The sequence below is a fragment of the Heterodontus francisci genome, chromosome 22 (assembly GCF_036365525.1).
Source record: "Heterodontus francisci isolate sHetFra1 chromosome 22, sHetFra1.hap1, whole genome shotgun sequence".
NCBI lineage: Eukaryota > Metazoa > Chordata > Chondrichthyes > Heterodontiformes > Heterodontidae > Heterodontus > Heterodontus francisci.
This window is the reverse complement of record NC_090392.1, coordinates 72,281,047-72,306,225: the sequence shown is the minus strand read 5'-3', so window position 1 is coordinate 72,306,225 and position 25,179 is coordinate 72,281,047. Positions and strand designations below refer to the sequence as shown.

General features: G+C 41.5%; 1 protein-coding gene across 5 annotated transcripts in view; it reads right to left on the bottom strand.

Moving 5' to 3' along the window:
- The window catches only part of sik3 (SIK family kinase 3), a 352,669-nt gene that overhangs the window by 57,835 nt on the left and 269,655 nt on the right, over positions 1-25,179 (bottom strand). For 4 of the 5 annotated variants that reach the window (XM_068054009.1, XM_068054011.1, XM_068054012.1 and 1 more), the window contains 7 exons: positions 21,755-21,873; positions 19,386-19,496; positions 18,896-19,039; positions 12,272-12,349; positions 10,154-10,263; positions 7,590-7,746; positions 2,097-2,252 (listed from right to left, as the gene is read on the bottom strand). In XM_068054009.1, the coding sequence (XP_067910110.1) occupies positions 2,097-2,252; positions 7,590-7,746; positions 10,154-10,263; positions 12,272-12,349; positions 18,896-19,039; positions 19,386-19,496; positions 21,755-21,873 (875 nt within the window). The remainder of the gene's footprint in view (positions 1-2,096; positions 2,253-7,589; positions 7,747-10,153; positions 10,264-12,271; positions 12,350-18,895; positions 19,040-19,385; positions 19,497-21,754; positions 21,874-25,179) is intronic. The other variant, XM_068054010.1, reaches the window with a different exon arrangement.

The window sequence follows — 25,179 nt, the reverse complement described above, 5'->3', positions numbered from 1 at the left end:
CCAGGCTGTTACGTGAGGCAAGGGAGGAGATAGCAGGGGCTCTGACCACAAATTTTAAAATCCTCTCTGGCCACAGGAGAGGTGCCAAAGGACTGGAGGACAGCGAATGTGGTACCATTATTCAAGAAGGGTAGCAGAGATAAATCAAGTAATTACAGGCCAGTGAGTCTAACATCAGTGGTAGGGAAACAATTGGAAAAAATTCTGAGGGACAGAATTAATCGAGGATAGTCAGCATGGCTTTGTCAGGGGGAGATCGTGTCTAAGAAACTTGATTGAATTTTTCGAGGTGGTGACTAGAAGTGTAGAGGAGTGTAAAGCAGTTGATGTAGTCTACATGGACTTCATTAAGGCTTTTGATAAGGTCCCACGTGGGAGATTGGTTAAGAAGGTAAGAGCCCATAGGATCCAGGGCAATTTGGCAAATTGGATCCAAAACTGGCTTAGTGGAAGGAGGCAGGGGGTGATGGTCAAGGGTTGTTTTTGCGATTGGAAGCCTGTGACCGGTGGTGTACCACAGGGATCGGTGCTGGGACCCTTGCTGTTTGTAGTGTACATTAATGATTTAGACGTGAATATAGGAGGTATGATCAGTAAGTTCGCAAATGACACGAAAATTGGTGGTGTTGTAAATAGTGAGGAGAAAAGCCTTAGATTACAGGATGATATAGATGGGCTGGTAAGATAGGCAGAGCAGTAGCAAATGGAATTTAATCCTGAGAAGTGTGAGGTGATGCATTTTGGGAGGACTAACAAGGCAAAGGAATATACAATGGATGGTAGGACCCTAGGAAGTACAGAGGGTCAAAGCTATCTTAGTGTACTTGTCCATAGATCACTAAAGGCAGCAACACAGGTAGATAAGGTGGTTATGAAGGCATATGGGATATTTGACTTTATTAGCCGAGGCATAGAATATAAGAGCAGGGAGGTTATGATGGAGCTGTATAAAAACGCTAGTTACACCACAGTTGGAGTACTGTATACAGTTCTGGTAACCACACTATAGGAAGGATGTGATTGCACTGGAGAGGGTGCAGAGAAGATTCACCAGGATGTTGCCTGGGCTGGAGCATTTCAGCTATGAAGAGAGACTGGATAGGCCAGGCTTGTTTTCCTTAGAGGAGAGAAGGCTGAGCGGGGACCTGATTGAGGTATACAAAATTATGAAGGGCGTAGATAGGAAGAAACTTTTTCCCTTAGTGGAGGTGTCAATAACCAGGGGGCATAGATTTATGGTAAGGGGCAGGAGGTTTAAAGGGGATTTGAGGAAAAGGTTTTTCACCCACAGGGTGGTTGGAATCTAGAACACACTGAAGAGGTGGTAGAGGCAGGAATCCTCACAACATTTAAGTAGTATTTAGATGAGCACTTGAAATGACATAGCATACAAGGCTATGGGCCAAGTGCTGGAAAATGGAATTAGAATAGATAGGTGCTGGATGGCCAGCACAGACACGATGGGCCGAAGGGCCTGTTTCTGTGCTGTATAACTCTATGACAATAGCCATTAACTGACAGAATCATGTCAATGAAATGACTTTACCAGATTTAAGAGTCAATATAGCAATTGTCCCATATACTGTTTGCTGACTGGAGGAGAAAACTAAGTATTTCTCTTTGTTGGAAATATACAGGGCAACCAGTTTAGACTGAAGTTCCTCCCGTTTAACGTTCCTTTTGAGATCAACACATAGGAGAACATAATAGTGATTCTAAATGTTGTGCTACATGATAGCAATAGAAAGTTTATGGTCATTTATGATTCCTAACAAGGCACATTCCTGTCATCAGAGTGAAAAAACACAGGAAAAGTTGGACATCTCTGCACTGGGTTGAAAAATGTCAGGACATGTCACTAGCTGGCTCACTATTAGATATCACTGGCCAGCTCAATGTCAGCACCAGCCTGGAGAATACTGCGCAGTCTGAGTGGACCATAAGCCAAGCTGAGCAGATAATCAAATATTTTAAATTCTACCACATTACAAACTGTATTTTCAGAATAATTCACATAGAAAGAAAATGTTGGCTATTTTATTGTCCCCCAGTTGGTACTGGTTCTCTGCATGGTTGCATCTTGTTTTAATACCTACTGGATTCATGGTGACCAATGGTGAAGGGCCTCTTGGACGTTTTAGTAACTGTTGAGCATGTAACTGAATGTTGGCTCCACCATCAGAAGCACGGCGACCGAGAGGTCCCATACCATTTAACAACTGTAGAGTTGGAGGCTGAAGCAAAGATTGTTCCTAAGGAGTTCAAAAGTGAGAATTAGGAAAATGCAACATATAAACATACATTAAAATCCTATTCCTTGACTGGTAAAAACTTCCTGCCTAGTAATATTGGTACAGCCTGTAAACAGAACCACATTTCCCTTAATACACTTTTCTGAAAAGGCAACATCCCATTGTTGAATTTGAAAATTTATTTTTATTGAATCTCAAACTATTTGCACATCACCACTCCCCCGGACTGACTGTGGACTCTACAGAAAGGAAGAGGAAAAGAAAAAGCTGTATGAGACAAAGAAACCTGACATGGGAAAGTAAGAATTAAATATATATGATACATACAATATACACACACACACGCCATCACCCATGCCACAGCTCATGGTTAGGCAGAGGAAATTTTTTTTTATTTGTTCGGGGGTTGTGGGTGTCGCTGGCTATGCCAACATTTATTACGCATCCCTAATTGCCCTGAGAAGGTGGTGGTGAGCCGCCTTCTTGCACTGCTGCAGTACTTGGGGTGTCGGTACCCCAACTGTGATGTTCGGAAGGGTTTTCCAGGATTTTGACCCAGCGACAGTGAAGGAACGGCAAAATAGTTCCAAGTCAGGATGGTGTGGGGCTTGGAGGGGAACCTACAGGTGATGGTGTTCCATGCATCTGCTGCCCTTTTCCTTATAGGCGGTAGAGGTCGCGGGTTTGGAAGGTGCTGTTGAAGGAGCCTTGGTGAGTTGCTGCAGTGTATTCTTGTAGTACACACTACTGCCACTGTGCGTTGGTGGTGATGGGAGTGAATGTTGAAGGTGGTGGAAGGGGTGCCAATCAAGTGGACTGCTTTGTCCTGGATGGTGTTGAGCTTCTCGAGTGTTGTTGGAGCTGCACCCATCCAGACAAGCGGAGAGTATCCATCACACTCCTGACTTGTGCCTTGTAGATGGTGGACAGGCTTTTGGGAGTCAGGAGGCGAGTTACTCGCCACAAAGTTCCCAGCCTCTGACCTACTCTTGTAGCCACAGCATTTATGCAGCTACTCCAGTTCAGTTTCTGCTCAATGGTGACCCCCAGGATGTTGATAGTGGGGGATTCAGTGATGGTAATGCCATTGAATATCAAGGGGAGATGGTTAGATTCTCTCTTGTTTGACATGCTCATTGCCTGGCACTTTTGTGGCACAAATGTTACTTTCCACTCATCAGCCCAAGCCTGGATGTTGTCCATGTCTTGTTGCATTTGTACATAGGCTGCTTCAGCATTTGAGGAGTCGTGAATGGTGCTGAATATTGTGCAATCATCAGCGAACAACCCAACTTCTGACCTTATGATGGAGGGAAGGTCATTGATGAAGCAGCTGAAGACGGTTGGGACTAATACACTACCCTGAGGAACTCCTGCAGTAATGTCTTGGGACTGAGATGATTGACCTTCAACAACCACAGCCATCTTTCTTTGTGCTAGGTATGACTCCAACCAGTGGAAACTTTAGCCCCTGACTCCCACAGACTCCAGTTTTGCTCGGGCTCCTTGATGCCATACTCGGTCAAATGCTGCCTTGATCTCAAGGGCAGTCACTCTCACCTCACCTCTGGCGTTCAGCTCTTTTGTCCATGTTCGGACCAAGGCTATAATGAGCTTAGGAGCTGAGTGGCCCTGGCGGAACCCAAACCGAGTGTCAGTGAGCAGGTTATTGCTAAGCAAATGGCGTTTAATAGCACTGAGGACGACCCCTTCCATAACGTTGCTGATGATCGGGAATAGACTGATAGGGCGGTAATTGGCCGGGTGGGATTTATCCTGCTGTTTGTGCACAGGATATACCTGGTCAATTTTTCACAGGTAGATGCCAGCGTTGTAGCTGTACTGGAACAGCTTGGCGAGGGTCACGGCTAGTTCTGGAGTGCCAGTCTTCAGTACCATTGCCGGAATGTTGTCAGGGCCCATAACTTTTGTAGTATCCAGTGCCTTCATTTTAGAAATTTTAGTGTTTGTTCTAACAGGTTGCAAAGCGTTACAGTACCATCTCTGGAGCAAGCAAAAATAGCGGGGTCTCTTACATCACTGACATTTTTAAAAGCAATTGTCTTGTTACGTCTGAAACAAGCAAAAATATCAGGCATTACCATGGCAGCAATATTTAAATGGGCAGGCTGGAAAAAAAGTAGTTAAAAGTATATAAAATCAATGACAGAAAAAAAATGGAAGGGAAGAGAGAATGGGATTCAAGCAGAAAACAGTAAAAAGAAGTGTTTACATTTATTATTCTACATAATTTTTTATTTTGTTGATAAGGAATAAAGTGTTCTTGGTATTTGACAAGCTTTATTACTGAAAAACCTGCATTCAATGTCATGGTATGGGAATTGAAAACTTGCACATCCCAAAAGTGATAACGATTCCATGCATTTATATACTCTTCACCACTTGTTCCACAGTAGCTAAACATACTACACAACTGCAAAAGTAGCAGTATTTTTCATGTCAATGTTGCATTAATGGTACACTATACTATGAAAAAGTATAAATATATGGGCGGCACAGTGGTTAGCACCGCAGCCTCACAGCTCCAGCGACCTGGGTTCAGTTCTGGGTACTGCCTGTGCGGAGTTTGCAAGTTCTCCCTGTGACCACGTGGGTTTCCACCAGGTGCTCTGGTTTCCTCCCACAGCCAAAGACTTGCAGGTTGATAGGTAAATTGGTAGGTAATATGGGATTAATGTAGGATTAGTATAAATGGGTTGTTATTGGTCGGCACAGACTCGGTGGCCTGTTTCAGTGCTGTATCTCTCTATGACTCTATGACTTATAAAGTTAAATTTCTCAGATCGTTAACTGGTAAAAGTCAATGGAAAACATGTAGCATCGAATAAAATGAACTTAAGTGAAGACAGCAGCTGCGAGTTACAGGCAGCCTTGGGTTTACAACTTGTAGAGTCTAATTTGGAAAGCATTAATCTTCTACTTATAAAACTTCAACTTACTCTTATCAAATTAAGAGTTGGGCTTGTCACTGCAAGCCTCACTTGAGCTGAAAGTGAATGCACCATACATTCAGGGAACAGGGAACCTTGATACTATGTTCAATGCAGAGCAAATTACTGATTAATGATGTCGCAATTTAGTGGTTCACAGACTTCATTTTTAAAACCAACAGTAAATTAATTAGGATTAATTTAACAAAATTGTCAGAAAAAAAAAATCAAACTCTGGTTAAAACATTAGTTTTTGAATTGTGATATACTTCTGAGAAAGCAATTGAGTATTTTCAACATTAAGAATGAAGTAAAAACAGAAAATGCTGGAAATTTGTGTTTCAGATTTCCAGCATCTCTGGTATTTTTCTTTTGTATTAAGAATGAAGTGGTGGGCTTGAGCCTCATGCTTTGAACTCAATCTCTGTTGACACGTCAGTGCATTTTTCAAGTTTCTTTTTCTTCACTAGAATTATTTCACTAACAAGTATACTTATATTTTATGATAAAAAGTCTCTTCAAGAAAGTCTGAAAGAATTCTGCTTAGAATTTGTTTCTCCTAATAAGTGTCCCACTAAGAATGGCTAGGAGTACAGGAGATTCAGAAAATCTGAATGAAATAGAAGGGTGAGTTTTACAATTGCACACTTCTGGCATGGAGCTTCACTTGCTACGAGAACACTGCAGAGTATTACACACAGTTCACCTACAAGTTCCTGCCATTCATTTTAATAGGTGAAAAATCATGGACTGCACAAGCTGTATTTCTCAATATAGGCTTCCAGCAGGCAAAGCTCCACGCTGACAGTAAAATAAATGAGCATCTTTTCGAGGATCCTGTAGACACATTAAATAGCGCTTACAAAGAGTAGGAATAAATGGGTCTTTTTCCGAATGGCAGGCAGTGACTAGTGGGGTACCGCAGGGATCGGTGCTAGGACCCCAGCTAGCCACAATATATATTAATGATTTAGATGAGGGAACTAAATGTAATATCTCCAAATTTGCAGATGACACAAAACTGGGTGGGAGGGTGAGTTGTGAGGAGGATGCAGAGAGGCTTCAGGGTGATTTGGACAAGTTGAGTGGGAAAATGCATGGCAAATGCAGCATAATGTGGATAAATGTGACGTTATCCACTTTGGTATATCCAATTTGGTAGCAAAAATAGGAATGCAGATTATTATCTGAACGGCTATAAAATGAGTGAGGGGAATATGCAACCAGACCTGGGTGTTCTCGTACACCAGTTGCTGAAGGTAAGCATGCAGGTGCAACAGGCAGTAAAAAAGGCAAATGGTATGTTGGCCTTCATAGCGAGAGGATTCGAGTACAGGAGCAGGGATGTCTTGCTGCAATTATACAGGGCCTTGGTGAGGCCACACCTGGAATATTGTGTGCAGTTTTGGACTCCTTATCTGAAGGAGGATGCTCTTGCTATAGAGGGACTGCAGCGAAGGTTTGCCAGACTGATTCCTGGGATGGTGGGACTGACGTATGAGGAGAGATCGAGTCAGTTAGGATTATATTCGCTGGAGTTCAGAAGAGTGAGGGGGATCTCATAGAAACCTATAAAATTCTAACAGGACTTGACAGGGTAGATGTAGGAAGGATGTTCCCGATGGTGGGGGAGTCCAGAACCAGGGGTCATAGTCTAAGGATACAGGGTAAACCTTTCAGGACTGAGATGAGGAGAAATTTCTTCACCCGGAGAGTGGCGAGCCTGTGGAATTCGTTACCACAGAAAGCAGTTGAGGCCAAAACATTGTATGTTTTCAAGAAGGAGTCAGATATAGCTCTTGGGGTGAAAGGGATCAAAGGGTATGGGGAGAAAGCGGGAACAGGTTACTGAGTTGAATGATTAGCCATGATCATAATGAATGGTGGAGCAGGCTCGAAGGACCGAATGGCCTACTCCTGCTCCTATTTTCTATGTTTGTTTGGTTTACATATACACACAAGTTACTAATGCAACCATCTTCGTCTTTTAATTAAGTTAAAAATAGAAATTTTCTTTTACTACATTTTGCAATTTTTATTTGAACCCGTTGCAAAAATCTGCAGTACTTCTAAATTCCTGGTTGAGGCAATGTTGATATATTAACGAGCTCAGGAGCACCACCAGCAGAAACTCAGTGGCACTACATCCTTGCAATGATCCAAATTATAATTTCCATGGCAATTTCATGAATGTGGAATGAAAATCCTGGTTACATAATTTCTGGGGTCAATAGTGAAGGCAACTGGATGCAGCTTCTAAATGCGGGAACATTAGTAGTACTGGAAAGTTGGGATTTACTGGCATTCAGTTTAGGGACAGCAGGGTAGCTTGGTTAAATCTCAAGTTCATTATTTATTAATAATTTTACAGCAGAAACACCCATACCTTGTACTCCAACTGTGTGGCTGGCTGTAAGTTCTGCATGGGTAGCATGTTCTGTATTAGATTAACATTTGGAACAACCTGCAGGAAGGGAGCCTGAGGCATGACACGTGGAAAACCAGGCAGGTGGCATTTCTGCAGATCTTCTGTAACTTCAGTTCTACATCATAAAAACATTTAATATTTTAATTTCATTGTTAAATTTGCTCCCACACTTAATGCCCTCTCTTCTAAATCTAGCAATCAAGATTTTGTACAGTTCCATCCACAATGGCAACCCGCTGGTAGCTTGTTTGATGTGCCGGTATGAAGAATGACTATCAGCAGGCTGTTCAACCATGGAAAGTACCATAGCTGTGCTTGTTCCTGTTCTCACTTACCATCTAACACATGCAAAAACTCAAGCAAAAGTCACTTTACAGCAATTATAGATAGGAGAGTTACACAATTTCTCCATAGCTCGAAATCACTGAAGTCATCTGTAAAATCTCCATCATTCTGGCAGAGAACACAGACCTCATATTGGGCTGAGTTTTCATTCAGGAGTCGGGATCCCAACATGGGGGTTAGTTTCTGGACCTGAACCCACAAGATGGGCTGGATTTTACTATAGGCGGACGAGACTTCGCCACCGACGTAAAAGTCGGTGGCGAACCCGCTTCTGCCTAGCCTGGGTATCCAACCCGCATTTTACGAGCCCCCGGGCTTTAACTGTCCCGAGGCAGGACTTCCACCCGCTTGAGGGAGGAGGTCCCGCCTCAGTGAACTGCTGGACAATCAGCGGGCTGGCAGCTCTCAGTCCCAGCAGCACCACCAGGAGCGGTGGCCACTGCTGGGACTGCAGCCCAGCCGACGCCACGGAACCAGGACCTCAGGTAAATTGGGCTTGCCTCGCCAGGCGGGTGGTCGGTCGTGGCGGTGAGGCAAGGGTAGTCTTGGGGGGGGGGGGGGCATCTTGGGTCCCGGGGGTGGGTTGGGAGGCAGGGGCGGCCTTCAATCGGGCACGTTGTGTCCGACTGCCATTGTACCCCCCAGCACGCCCGCTTGCCACGGATAATATACCCGTGGAGGCGGGCGAATGCCCATAAGTGGCCGTTACGTGGTTTGGGGCGGGCGGCGGAGCATCCCCCCCACCCCCGACCGCTGTAAAGTTGGCCGGAGGCGGGAGCAGGGCGGGAAGGCCTCCCACTCAATTTTACGCCGGCCCCATCCATCCCCACACCACCATCTGAAGCGCTGGGCCAGCATAAAATATAGCAGTCACGCCCACTGCTATTCTGAAATGGGGAGTCAAGTAAAGGCCAGGGAGTATGCCCACGTCCAAACATGGACGGCGGCAGGCCCCCGTTACTGGAGGGCCAATGGAAAGCCGTGCAGCACTGACAGATAGGCAGCCCCACTCCGGCCGAGGTGGGAGAGAGAGGTGGAGGAAAGACCAGGTAGGTTTTTTTTATTTTTAAAACTGACACAACTGCCAGGGCACAATTCTGGAGGGCAACACCTCCAAGACATGGCGGCCACAGCTGTGGCCTGGCAGTCATAACAGGTACGGGGGTGGAGGGGGGCTTCAGGGTCCCTTGCATAAACAATCGTTGAACCACGCCCCCCCCCCCCCACCCCCCGTGGGTCCACCACATTAGTCTGGACATGGTCGACTGGAAATCCCAATTGGCGTGGGGCCTTAATAGGCCCCTTAATTAAATTAATTTGCAGATAATTGGCTGGTGGTGCAAAATTGCAGGCCTGCCCACCTCCGATCCACACCCCAACCCTGATTGATTATTTGGCCCATTGAAACTGGAACCTTCCTGGCATGTATGCCTCAGTGGCACTCCAAGTTATGCATTTATCCACTAAGCCATTAGGGGAGCTGTTCTTCAATCTTTTAAACCAGCAGATCTGTAAAGTTTTCCAGTAATGCAATGTTCAATCACTGGAGTGAACATTATAATTGCAGTCTATCCAATGTGAGTCATTATTTTTACACTGGGATTCCCTGTACAAAATATCTCTTTCAATGTCTCCTCTATCCAAACTCCCTTCCTACATACGGAGAGATTTTAAGTGTACCCAATTCCTATTGCTGCATTCTCGTGCACTTCCATACAGCTCCGTTGGTGCAGTCCAACTCGCAGTGCATTTCTGAGGACACACAGTTCCCCCTTCCCTGATTCCCAATTTATTTCCCAATCTACACACCCTCCTCCTCTTTTTTTCTCGTCTCCCCCAGTCTTTCTGAGCATGGAATGTACAAATTTATTCCTGAAATGATATCTAGTATAATACCATTACCATCTTAAAATCAATTCTGAAGTATCCTAATATTTACTGGTATGTACTACATCTGATTACAACAAAAAAACACAATAAAGCACATTACCTTTCCTTCTCTTAAATGCATATGTTTAAACCTTTTTAACATTTCTAAAAAAACAAAGTCATCCAGCACAGTTACAAGTTGCTGATTTTCCTAATATGTATGTGCATGCATGAAATAAAAGCATGCATGTAGCCAATGGCATTTATATTGGTTACTTAGGCAAAGTTACTACATTGACAATACTAACCTGGGGTCAGCAACGCCAACAGTATGTCTCCTCATGGATAAGTATCTTGCCAGTGCCTCTGGGGACGGCTCTTCACCTTCGTCACTATCTAGATTCATGTTACCGTCAGTCTGAGAAGGAAGACCAACATCAGAAGTAGTAACACCATCTGTCATTATGAAGCTTATGCATCACGATTAAACCTGCCCCTTAAAGTTCAGACATTTTGCGAAAAAAATAAACCTTAGTAAGGAATCCCTGGATCTATAAATTTTAGAAACAAGAGTTTATAAAACTAATGCTTCGTAAACAATAATCATCAAGATGGAGAGCACAAGGCTCTAGCAGTGAAGACCAAATGACAAAATGTGTTGTTCCAGTGCTAGCCTGGAAAACATCATGATGTTGGCAACCTAGCCTGGAAGGCCACCACATGGCAGGCTTTAACACAAAAACTAATGTAGCTAACTTACTAAAGCTACAAATTGGCTATACTTTTCAGATGGCTTTGAAGATAAGAATATCGTAGGCAGCCATTTTTCTACCAAAATACAAACATATGGAAACAGTTTCTGCAAAAACAATAATAGTGCTGAAGCAATGTTTTATGGTTTAATGCCAGTTAGTAATTGTAGTTTATGAGAAGCATAACAAAATATACATACAAAGGGTCTGCGATTTACTCTAATTGCTCTGTTTACAAACAATATTGAGGCTAGCCCAGCAAGCACTTTTAGACAGTTGATTTTAAAGTGAAATCTCTATTGATAGATTACTTAATTTTTTTGTACATTTTTAAATATATGTTCACAGGGTTGAGACCAATTATCTTCATTTTACTTGGAATCTATACTGTTTGCTTTCACTTCCATTCTTTATTCGAGAAAGTGATTGGCACAGCGTAACATACAGCAGCAAACCCCATGAAATCTCTACACTTAGCGTGCAGAGCACCACTTGCTCCTGAGTACTTCAATCTTACAGAGAGAATTCTGGAGGTCAGTGATAATGCCAATTTCTGAGTAGATTAGCATGATAACAAATTACTTGTTTTATTTATTATGTACGTGTATACATTGGATTTGCATATTATTTCAAAAGGGCAGTTTTATGCCTTATTTCCAATTTGAGATCTATTAAATGGTCTCAAAAATACATTGCTTACTATTGTTTCTTCTATTTTACAGATGAGATTTTGGAACTAAATATTAGTATTAGCAACAATCTATTAATCATTTAATTGACAATAATCAAGGCTCGCAAAACAAAAATCAAAAAGCCCACCCACAATTATATAGTTAATAAAAATGCTATTTATAAAGTGTTATAGCAGTTTTTGATGTTGTATTTAAAGTACAAATGAAAATCACCTGAGATGATAGGTTGTGAACTATGCATTTTAAGTATCAGACAAAATTCTGTGCTCAGTTTTCTAACACTTGCAGTAAGTATAACATTAGAGGACATTCTTTACATACTTTTAATACTATTTCATTAACAAGTATGCCCACTATATTATTAGCATATTTGCTCATCTGACAATGAGATTGTGAGCTACGGAGATAATGAACCTATTTGAGTCACGGGGATTAGGGAGGGAGTGTAGAGGTCTGGGTGGATTCAGGGAGACTGAGGTTGTTGTGCATTATCTGAGAAAGGAATGGGCTTGATGAGCTGAATGGCCTATTCGCTTCATAAATATTCTTTCATTATTTTTATTCCTGTCTTTTGTTAATATACAGAACTGCTGTCAAGTCTAAAGGTTTACGCATCTGTCGGTTCTTCTGGCCCACAACAGAGGCTCAATTAACTTCCAATATTTTCCCATAAGGGATATAAAGAACTTTCAGAAAGGTAATCCAATTGGGTAAGAATTTCTCAAATATACTCCAGAAAAACCTCATTATCAAGTGAAGCTTCTTGATTTTTATCCTTTTTATAATAAGAAAATGAATATTCCATCAAGATTAAAGCTTATGTTCCATGAATTTATGATCCTTTTTATACAAGTATGGGCACTGTAGCCTTAAGAGGCTAAAACTGGTGATCTCAACAGAAATGGTTAAAATAAATCACATTTAAACATATTGTGCATTTACCAAAATCATCCAACAACACTATTAGGGTCTCATAACTGACCTGCACTATCTGGTTCTCTGGGTTGATGAGCTGCACTTGTGGCACATTTAGACTCAGTGTGTTACCTGTTTGCTCAGCCTGGTGTTAAAGATCATAGGAAAGTCAGAAAAGAAGTGATCAGTTCCTCCAAATTGTCATTCTCAACACAAAAGTCAGAATAATTAAATAGGTCTCCACACAGATATAGGTGTAAACAGGGGATTTTGTTCATGGTACAATCATTGTTCAAAATATATCAGCATATACATAACAACTGGTCAAGGCTGAAAAAGACATATGTGCAGTCCCTGGCCAGTTTAGGAAACAACTACAATGTAGAGGAAGAGGCTGGGAATAAGATTTTAAACGTAGATAATCAGACCTTGAGATGAAAGGCTAAGAATAACATAAAGGAGAAAATAATTCCAAGCCAAAAAAACAAATACTGAGTAACTGAAGGACAATATTAAAAAGTATAATTAAGTATCACAGTCTGAATGCTAGAACCAATCAGAATAGAATGTTCAAGTGAGTGGCATATACCCTAGAAGAAATGATGATATAGGAGTTTCAAAAACATGGGGTAAATTCAACACACAAAGGTGAGAATGCTGCAGTGGATGGAAATGACTCAGCACGAGAGTAAAGTTGGAAATTAAGGATAACGAATTCTGTAATCTGCTGAAATATCGAAAGACTGTGGCCTTAGTAAGTAGGTATTGGACAAAATATGATGAGATGATAAGAACATGTACAGGTATTAATTCTGTTTTTGGGCACTAAAAGAATCAATGGATATGGATTAGTGGAGGAAAGCAGAGCTGAGGTAGAAGATCAGCCATGATCTTTATAATGGCATAGCAGGCTCAAGGGCAATATGGCCGACTCCTGCTCCTATTTTATTTGTTTCAATAGATGTTTTCAAGGAACCCAATATAAAGTGAGAATTAGTCAATGGAAATGAGATAGCAGAAACAAAACTAGTAGGTGGGAGGTGGTGAATTGTATTTACATATATAGCAACTTTCATATCCTCAGACATCCCAAACACTTTCAGAGCCAATGAATTACTTTCAAACTGTCGTCACTGTTGTTAGATAAGTAAACACTGCAGCCAATTTATGCACAGCCATGCGTCAGCCATGGCTCATTGGCAACACTCTAGTCTCGAGTCACAAGGTTCCAGGGTTCAAGGGCTTGAGCACAAAAACCATCGCAGACACTCAAGTGCTGTACTGTTGGAGATGCCATCTTTCGGACGAGACATTAAACGGAGGCCCCATCTGGCTGCTCGGGTGGATGTAAAAGATCCTCGGTCACTATTTCGAAGACGAGCAGGAGAGTTATCCCCAGTGTCCAGCCCAATAATTATCCCTCAACCAATGTCATCAAAACAAATTGTCTAGTTGTTATCACATTGCCGTTTCTGGGAGCTTGCTGTGTGCAAACTGACTGCTGTGTTTCCTAGATTACAACAGTGATTAACCTTCAAAAGTCATTAATTGACTGCAAAGCACTTTGAGATGTCCAGTGGTCTTTCTTTCACAGCAAGGTGTCACAAATAGCCATGAGATATTGATCTGTTCGGCTGGCATTGGCCGTGGGATGAATGTTGGCCAGGACACTGAGAATTCCATTCTCTTCAAAAAAAGTATTGTGGCTTTTTTTTTTAAATTCCAGCTGAATAGCTGGACAGCATCACAGTTTAACATTCATCTCTGACACTGTAGCACTCCTTTAGAACTGCACTGAAGTGTCAGACAGATTATGTGCTGGTGTCCTAGAATGGGGCTTCAACTCACAACCTTCTGTCTCCGAGCTAAGTGTGCTACCACTGAATGAAGGTGAATGTGGTAAAAGATTATTTATTGATCAAATGCTTCAAGGTCCCCACTAAAAGGAACTTGTTTCTTCACCTGGTTCTTGTAAGTGATCAGTGAACAGTAAGTAGTAGTGAAACTTCTAGTGATTAAAGATCACAATATGATGACATTGAAGATGTACTGGCATTAGCAACAGTACAGACAAAAGTAGATGTTGTTAAAGTGGAACATTTCAAAGGAATAAGGAATAAACTAAAGTATCTGGGAAGTGTTAATTAAATATATTTCAGCTGAGGAATGATGGAACACTTTTACAATTATAAATGTTGAAATATCAAGCATTTATCCAAGATCCATTAAAATGATGTGTTAAAAAGAAAAAGTGGTCTAAAACCCATAGGGAAGAGAACAGAAGAGAATGATGAGAGGAGTATTTGGTAGAGTATTTTCTAGAATAGGTTAAAAAAGATATTAGAGATGCAAAGAGGAACCTATAGATAATTATCACTGAAGCTGGTAATGCTAAAGTGTTCTTCCAGCATTAGAACTCAAAGATAAAGGTGAGATACTAAAGACAAAATTGCTACACTATGTAATTAATATTTTCTAGAAGTATTCACTACAACATAATTCGAACTTGCTATTCAATTTCTATATACATCTAATATCCCAGAAAAATTTGAATTTACCTTATCTAAGGCACAAGCTAGGGGAAAATAAGGTTAATAAATCCCCTGGATCAGGTAGTACATAAGCTGCAGTGCAGAGAGAAGACTAGGTGAGAAACTTGTAGGATACTGACTATTATGGAGGAATCATTGAACACTGTTGAGGATTCCACGAGACTGGAAGAGCAAACAGCATATAGTAGCTATAACTTAAAAAGGTTATAAATTTGACCTAGACATCTACAGACTCCATATCCAAGTAGGTAAAATATTGGGATCTGTTTTAAGGCATTGTCTGGAGGAGTACTTGTACAGCAGGAATTCCAAATTATATTTTAAAAAATCCACTTACCTCATTCATCAATCTTAAAGAAACTTTGAACACATAACCAGTACAATAGAATGCAAGTCTGCTAAAGTGATACTAACACTTTACAATGTACTGGTAAGACTACAGTTAAGAGTACTTTAGTTTTGGTACCACACCACATAAAATCTATACCTGCATTAGAAAAAGGCAACAAATGCAAAGAGGGTAGAATATAAGGAAAGATAAAAACTTTGTGGGCCAGAAAGAAGGTAGTTGAAGGGGCATCTCCACGAAATACATAAAATATTGAATTGTACACTCAAGATAAACCCACAGTATGACTTCAAAGTAAGGTGGGAAAGGAGGGCAATAGGGTGTAAATGGAACTAAGCAGAAATTCAAACTTAAGCTTAAAATTAAAACCAATCAGGAAGAACTTCTTTACTCAGAGTGAACGTTTTGAACTTTGCTAGGCAGAAAAATGGAGGCAAAACACGATGGTTGCTCAAAATATAGTTTGATGCTATGATAGAATAGGTAAGAAACTGAAAGAATGAGCTTTAATAGATTCAGTGGCCTTTTTTTGTCCTTGAGACAAAGAACTCCATGATTAATGGTAGCTCAGGCAATGGCCATCTGCTATTTAGTAAAGGGTATTTTATACAAACAGAGAAAAATAGGGTTACTCATTGCAAAGGGGAAATGATCACTGATAATATGCAATAGCCATACTTGATTTCTGAGATGCAAAATGATAGGAAAACCTGTATGTTCTGACATATGAAAGTGCACTTAGTCATTTAACAGCAAAAATTAAGCTGCATACTAAGGCAGAATTTTATGGGCCCCCGGGAGACAGGATGCGAGGCGGGGGGATGGGGGTGGGGGGGGGGGGTGCATAAAATAACAACGGAAGGGGGGGGGGGGCAGTGCAGAGTGCCCGTCACCTTCCCATCGCCCTGCGATTAAGTTGGGGGAAGAAAAGGCCAAAGACAGCCTTCACTCTCAGAGACCAATTGAGGCCCTTAAGTGGCCAATTAATAACCACTTAAGGGCCTCTTTCTGCCTCTGCAGGAATTACACCAGTGGCAGGGGGAATCTCCACCATGTGGGGAGGCACCCTAGTAAAACGAGGCAGCCTCCCTGAAGGCTTGGTAGGAGTGGGGGGGGCCTCCTCAGTGAACATTCTGTGGCCCATGGAGGCCCCCAATGGCAAAAGCCACCCTTCCACAAACATCCATGAATGCCCCCAACAACCACCCTTCTCCACACCCCCATCCCTGCCGGGGACTACTGAACTGCCCCTGTGACCCTGCCACATGTACCGAGGTCCAGGGCTCCAGCGCAGGGTCTGATTCCAGGCCTGGAATAATACCAGCAGCGGCCACCGCTCCCAGTGGCATTTCCAATACTTCTGAGCTGCCAGCTCTCTGATTGGCTGGCAGCCCTTGGAGGCAGGATCCCCATCCTTAAAGGGACGGGGAGCATGGTGTTGAGCAATTAAGTGCCCAAGCGTCTTTAAATTGCACGGGGGGGGTGGGGGGGAAGGGGCTCCAAAGGGCCCAGGTGGGATTCCCTTCACATTTTGCCCTGGCGTCAGGACTCCCACCGGCTCCACAAAATTCAGCCTCAAGTATCACTTCAACCAAACAGTTAAAAACCATCTCAAATGTCACTGTTGATAGCTGTACCTCCCTCTGTTTAATAGAATTGTTAATTGTTCTCTTTGTTGACATTCTGTACAAGCTTTGCTGTATGCCTGGTTTGTTGCACAATGATTTTTTGTCTAAAGATTAAGCAGGAACATAGAGTATTGTTGTGCTAACATGGTGTTCCATGGAACAGTAGGACACATAATTAGAATTGGATTGGTGCATAATTTGTTGTGTTGCTTAATTTCATGTGTTCTCTGTAATATCACTGCTATCCATTTACAATAAGCACACTGTACCTCATTTTCCTGTACTATAAAGATTTTAGCTTGCATTATATGCTTTAGCATGTCAGATATACAGTGCACCTTATTTCACACCTCAGACAGCAGAGACAACCACTGCAGTTTACTGCCACAGCCTCATCACTTATGTGGCCAGGATTCTGCCCTACATCAAATTTCTGATCTCAGCTGAGTCATCATGAGGAAATACCCAGCACACTAGATCATTCTCTGCAGGGAAGGAGAAAAAAATCCAAATCATACCCTCCTATTGTTACAAGCCACTTGGTGTCCTATAAAAAGAACAATATTGATATGAGACAGTGACAAGACAAAATTGCCCAGCCATTCTCTCATCTACATAATGGTGTGCAGGGAATTAAAACATGAGAAAACATATGAAGCAAAGCAAAGCAAAAATAAACCCAACTGAATTAATTAACAGTTGATCGGGTTGTGTATCAATATTCATATGCAAAATTAACCCATTATATTTTGAAAGTTTAAAATGTTCTCCAATATAAGGAAGCATACATCCAGAATAAAACCAGGAGTGAGCTCCACTACTTTCCAGCGAGAATTAATAGAGGTTCAGGAAATTACTTAGAAAGGATTAAAGTGTGATATAAATCTACAACTGTTTATATAAATACATAGTGCAAACTCCTGAAGCAATTCTCATAAGTAACCAATGTAAACGTTTCTTCAAAACGTTTTCCTTCATTTTTGGAATTTAAGTGAAAAGAATATATTCATGATAAATTGTTTGGCATTCATGAACTAACACTTTTAATGAAGCTAAACAAAGACAAATTTCCACAACTAGTCTCTGTCTACTTTTTTTTTAAATCATGTGTTAGAGAAGTGAGGAAGCGATATTCAAACAGAAACCTGCGCAGTACCAGTGCCACTCTCCTCATTTTTCTTTTGTTGCCTGTCTTTATCAGGCCTTTATTTAAAGTGGCTAGATCAACATAAGTGCCAAAGTAATCTTATCAAACTGTCTTCTTCCCTCCACCTGACCCAGAGTATGAGCTGGAATAACTAATCTTATAGCATATGGAGACCTCGATGTGCCACGTGATAATTGCGGTATATATTCTGTACTATTTTCTGGAGCATTTGCCTCAATTCCAAAATTAAAAACACTTTTCAAACTCCATAGCATTTGTGCATTTGGCAGAATGCACAGTGATTCCCAATAGACCCATTCTCAAAAAAATCTCAAGGGGAGTAATTTTAACATGAATGAGCAGGTTGGGATTGAGTGTAGATGGGGGATAAAATAGGCAAAATTCTATGCGTCAGAAACTGGCTCCAACCCACTGACTTCGGGTTATATTGAGGCAGGCAGCCAATCCACTCCCAGCAGGCAGGCTGGGATTTTAAATATGTTAATGAGGCTAGAAGGCTCAGATTTAACCTACCAACCGGGTTTCCCTAGGCCTCAGGAAACCTGACAGCTTCAGTGAGGTGAGGAAAGCCTCGGGGAGAAGAGAAGTGCCTTCAGAGCACTCCTTGTGGGCCAGGATGAGCAGGAGTGCTTCCTCTTGACCACACTCCAAGCTCCCGCATCATCAGAGGCTCCTCCACCCAGAGTCAGGAATTGGACTCTTCTCCTGCCCACCCCACCGGGATCAGAGATTGGACCCTCTGCCCACCCCCACTTGGCGCCCGAGGAAATGAAATCACTAGGTTTAAATTCTAAGAGTATTTATAACTTAAAATAGATGGCAATTCTTTGGAAGCCCTTAACAGAATTTAGTTCTTAAAACATCAAAACGATCTGTACTTCCTGATGATTGTTCCAATAATATTCAAATAGCAGTTTCTTGAGAAAATATTTAGGAAAGGTATGTCACATTTATCAACATTAGCCCACAATTCTTTGGACAACTTGCACATTACCTGGACATTTGCAGGTGACTGAAAGGGCATAGTGCGAGGCACACTAGGAGGTGCAGAGATGCGCAATGTCTTGTGGCGTTTTAGTTTGTCACACAGCAGGCTGTAAATTGCACTAAAGTGATCATAGGCATCTGTCTTCAATGACTAGAAATAAAATTAAATCCACAGTCAAACTGATCTGTACAGAAATTGGATTAGAAAGCAATACAATTTGCCTGTTACTCAGAACCAGATCCATTTCTTCATATATATTTCATTCAACAGCCTGGGTTTTCCAATCATGATGATATCCCATTCTCTACAGATGGGTTTCTATTGGTCTTACAATCTGAAAACTAATACTGATACATATATAAGAATTAAAAAACACATCATGAATTAACCAAAAATAGAGTTCAAATTTTAAAATACAGTAATAATTTTACACATACACTACACAGGATAGTAAATCTACAGCATATAAAAGATGATTGTAAGATTAGCACAGTACCTGTAGTGTGCGTTCTCTTTCCAAACCCAACTCTGTCATGTACATGAGTACCTGCTCATTCAGCGGTTCTGTCTTGATTTCCATTTTGATTTGCTTAGATTCTGTTATTAACTATGGAAAATACAAAAAACATAATTTTGTCTTCAGCTTTAGTGTTTTGCAGGTTTATGTACTTCAACCTTAATAACTGAAACGGAACACATATATAACTGCATTAACTAGCAACTTCATCTATAGTAGAAGATGCATAGCAATAATGACTACTTTCCATTGCATGTGATACCTGTTTGGAAAAGGCAAAATGGAAGTGAACTCTTTAATTGGATGAAAAATATGAATGAGCCTGATTCAAAATGACATTCACTCAATTTCACGATAGATTTCTATTATGGAAGAAAGCACAAACTTGCATTTTACACATACCTTTCACCTCTTCAGGACTTTCCAAAGCGCTTCACAGTCGATTAACTATTTTGAAGTGTACTCACTGTTGTTATGTAAGCAGAGGTATCAGCCAATCTGTGGACGTTACAGTCCCACAAACAACAATGAGATAAATGGCCAGTTCACTGAGTGTCAGACTTAGTTAGGTTAGTAGTAGCACTCTCATCTCTGAATCAGAAGACTGTGGGTTCACACTCCACTCCATAGATTTAAGCATCTAGGCTGATATTTCAATGAAGTACTGCATGTTGGAGATGCTATCTTTCAAATGAGATGTTACACAAAGCACTGTTTGTCGTCTTCGGTAAATGCAAGAGATCCCACAGCATTTTCTGAAGATCAGGGAAGTTCTCCCAGTGACCTGGCCAACATTTATCCCTCAACCAACGGCACGAAAAACTGTCACTTATCTCATTGCGATCTGTTGTAAATTGACTCCTGCATTTCTTGACTTAACAGTCAATTTAGTTGCAAGCACTTGATTGGCAGTGAAGCGCTTTGGGATTAGTTTAATGTCTTATCTGAAAGAAAGCACCTCTGACATCGCAGCACTCTATCAGTAACGCACTATGTTTTAAGTTCAACTTTGAGGAATGTTTTCTCACACCCAGGGCATTGAAAGTCAGATTGACCTGATGATAGCTGATTCTTCCTCCATTTCCTTTTCAGCTCCATTTTTTTTTCAGCCAACTGGCTGAACTTGTTTTGAACTTTCTTTAGCCAAAGTGGATCATCTTTTGCCACTTTCTCCTACTCACAAACGTCATATTCCCCTGTAACAGTTCAGATGCCAGTTTCTTAGATTGGTTTTTAGGCAATCCTTCTATCTTTTGAACTGAGCACCGTAAGAGCATTTACCAAGCTTCAGCTCACTGTAGAATAACTGCTTGGGTAGTCTAGTATCAGATATTCAGACAAGGTTAGCAGTCAGGTCATTTATTCATTAGGAAACTCACAACATTTTCAGCCTGCTTCTTTTAAAGTAATATGCTAACACAATGAGCAAGTCCTAGCTTCAAATTATACTTCTCCATCAATAATATGGCTACTGACCAATCATAAAGATGACAAATATATTTCAATTATAAGTCAGATATTGAAACTTAGATTTTATCATCAAACTAATTTTCTTTTTCGTACCATTTTTCTCCCTCCTCACTTCTGCTGAAGGCACTGACACCATGATAGGATACCGTTCCATGGGTATCGGTTGTCCTCCAGTATCTTTCCCAGCATCCAACAGTCATACAAGATCTTAATGATAAGTGTTGGCAAGCTAATCAACACTGTAGGGACATTACAGAAAATCCTAATGCTATCCTTACCTGACTTTTACAAATCACACAACTGACAATCAGAGCAGAAACCCTAGCTGCATTTTCCTTGCTTAACCTCGGGATTCTGAGGCAGACATCAACTAAACCAGCACACTCTGCAAATTAAACTTGGACGTCCAAGTCCAAACTACTGAGTAGAAAAACTTACTGAGCCATTGGACAGCAGAACTGGATCCAATAATCAAAATCAAGGACCACACATCTATTCCCATATCAATTGGGTTTGATCACAAGACCTCCAAGCTTTGTATTTTTTGTTATATTCACTGATCTGTCAAAGCCCCAGAAATCCTCAATTGGAAAAAGAGTCTGGAATCTTGACCAAGCCACTATACTGTTTGCCCAACATGTGGTATTACACTTTGGGGCAAAGAAATCCAATTAAACGTCCAGCTTGCTTGCTATAAGACTATCTCTTACCATACAACAACAGTGGCACTACAGTCAAGGAATAATCCATGACCTAACTTGTCCCTTGTCTTTTCAACTTGAGAGTTTGGAAAGGTGAACAGTTTTTTTCGGGTGGGAGAGAATAGAAAATAAACGAGTGGAAAAAAATGTGTTTTTGAGGTATTGCAATATTCTCACCCTATCAAACTCTGGATCAGGATCACCTATCTTCATCCATTTATGTTTGCAGATCTGTTCTACTGATAAGCGTTTGCTTGGGTCTAGCACAAGCATGTGTCGAATCAAGTGCTCACATTCTGAAAGGAAACGAGTGTAGTCAGTAAATACACCTATACATATGGCATGAGTTATTTTGCAAATCATAATCAACTTATTCAAAAATGTACAGCATTACTACAGTACAGAATATGAATACCCAAAATATATTATAAATATAATGGTGCATTACATGCCAGTTATAAGCATATGTTTTGGCACTGTTTAATAAGATGGGAAATTGACTTTTCCATACATACCTATATTATGAAAAATCTGCTGGTGTAGACTTGGATTGCTCTACAAAAAAATGCCTACACTATGGACATAATTACTCTGAACAAAACCACTAAGAATTTCATTTACATGTTCTTAACCAAGTCCAGTGCCCATTAGTGATGGTAGTTGATCAAATTTTACATAAACCGATGAATTATAGGCATTGCATACTTTGGTGCTCTTTTGTAAATGATAAAAACTTTGTCCTGACTTCCTTAAAGGTCCTCCCAGTAATCAATCGCAAGTTCCCATGATCTGTGATATAATGCTACACAGCTTGCCTCCTGAGCACGTTTGTGGCCAACCTTTAGGCCCAAAACATCATTCTGTTTCTCCACTATGCAAACAAAGACCTGGAGGACCCAGTCAGTGAAATAGTCTTTAATGTGCTGCAAACTATTTCCCCATTCTTTGCAGATAGCACAAAAATAGGAAGCATGAGGGTTGTAAATAACTTCAGAAGACACAGACAGATTAACAGATCGGGCAAATAGATGTTAGGTAAAATTTAATGCGCATAAGCGTGAAGTGATCCATTTTGTTAGGAAAACTAATAAAAGAAAACATATGTTAACTAATAAAACTGTAAATGGATTAACAAGTAGAGAAACTTAGGTGTTCAGATATATAAATCTTTAAAGTTGGAAGACAAGTTGATTAAGATTGTAAAAAAAAAAAATTTGTAATTTTTATAAATTCATTCATGGGATGTGGGCATCGCTGGCTAGGACAGCATTTATTGCCCATCCCTAATTGCGCTTGAGAAGGTGGTGGTGAGCTGCCTTCTTTTACCGCTGCAGTCCATGTGGGGTAGATACACCCATAGTGCTGTTAGGAAGGGAGCTCCAGGATTTTGACCCAGTGACAGTGAAGGAACGACAATATAGTTCCAAGTCAGGATGGTGTGCGGCTTGGAGAGGAACTTGCAAGTGGTGGTGTTCCCATGCATCTGCTCCCCTTGTCCTTCTAGTTGGTAGAGGCCGTGGGTTTGGAAGGTGCTGTCTGAGGAGCCTTGGTGCATTGCACCTTGTAGATGGTACACACTGCTGCCACTGTGCGTCGGTGGTGGAGGGAGTGAATGTTTGTAGATGGGGTGCCAATCAAGCGGGCTGCTTTGGCCTGGATTGTGTCAAGCTTCTTAAGTGTTGTTGGAGCTGCACCCATCCAGGCAAGTGGAGAGTATTCCATCACATTCCTGACTTATGCCTTGTAGATGGAGGGCAGGCTTTGGGGTGTCAGGTGGTGAGTTACTCGTTGCAGGATTCCTAGCCTTTGACCTGCTCTTGTAGCCACGGCATTTATACGGCTACTCCAGTTCAGTTTCTGGTCAATGGTAACCCCCAGGATATTGATAGTGAGGGGATTCAGCAATCATAATGCCATTGAATATCAAGGGGAGATGGTCAGATTCTCTCTTGTTGGAGATGGTCATTGCCTGGCAATTGTGAGGCACAAATGTTACTTGCCACTTATCAGCCCAAGCCTGGATGTTGTCCAGGTCTTGCTGCATTTCTACACGGACTTGCTTCAGTATCTGAGGAGTCGTGAATGGTTCTGAACATTGTGCAATCATCAGTGAAAATCCCCACTTCTGACCTTATGATGGAGGGAAGGTCATTGATGAAGCAGCTGAAGATGGTTGGGACTGGGACACTACCCTGAGGAACTCCTGCAGTGATGTCCTGGAGCTGAGATGATTGACCTCCAACAACCAAAACCATCTTCATTTGTGCTTGGTATGACTCCAACTAGCGGATAGTTTTCCCCGATTCCCATTGACTCCAGTTTTGCTAGGGCTCCTTGACGCCAGACTTGGTCGAATGCTGCCTTGACGTCAAGGGCAGCCACTCTCAACTCACCTCTTGTGTTCAGCTTTGTTGTCCATGTTTGAACCAAGGCTGTAATGAGAGCAGGAGCTGAGTGGTCCTGATGGAACCCATACTGAGCAGCACTGAGCAGGTTATTGCTCGTTAAGTGCCACTTATAACACCTTTCATCACTTTTACTGATGATCGGGAGTAGACTGATGGGGCGGTAATTGGCTGGGTTGGATGTGTCCTGCTTTTTGTGTACAGGACATACCTGGTCAATTTTCAACATTGCCGGGTAGATGCCAGCGTTGTAGTTGTACTGGAACAGCTTGGCTAGGGGCGTGGCTAGTTCCGGAGCACAGGTCTTCAGTACTATTGCCGGAATGTTGTCAGGGCCCATAGCCTTTGCAGTATCCAGTGCTTTCAGTCGTTTCTTGATATCATGTGCAGTGAATCAAATTGGCTGAAGACTGGCATCTGTGATGCTGGGGACTTCAGAAGGAGGCCGAGATGGGTCATCCACTCGGCACTTCTGACTGAAGACTGTTGCAAATGCTTCAGCCTCATCTTTTGCACTGATGTGCTGGGCTCCCCCATCATTGAGGATGGGAAATTTGTGCAGCCTCCTCCTCCTGTTAGTTGTTTAATTGTCCACCACCATTTACGACTGGATGAGACAGGACTGCAGAACTTTGATCTGATCCGTTAGTTATGGGATCGCTTAGCTCTGTCTATCTCATGCTGCTTACGCAGTTTGGCATGCAAGTAATCCTGGGTTGTAGCTTCACCAGGTTGACACCTGGAGCATAAAGTGCAAAAACAGAAGTAATGCTAACCCTAAACCAAATGTTGGTTAGGCCCCAGTTAGAATATTGTGTTGGGTGCCCTTCTTTAGAAAGGATATCAAGGCCTGGAGATAGCACAAAAACATTTACTAAAATAACACCAGGGATAAGAATATTTAGTTATGATGAATGACTAGAAAACTAGGGCTCTTTTCACTGACACTGAGAAGGATTAAGAGGCGTACAGATAAAGATGCCCAAAACTGAGGGGTATCTGTAAGATAAATAGGAAAAAACTATTTCCAGTGGTCACAGTCAGTTAGTAGAGGAAATAAATTAAATATTAATTGCCAAAAGAACAAAGGCAGAGGTTCGGAGAACTTCTTTATGCAGAAAACTGTTTGGACATGAAATGTCCTAACAGAAACAGTGTGAAAGACGGCTCCATGATACCTTTAAAAAGAAAAGCAGA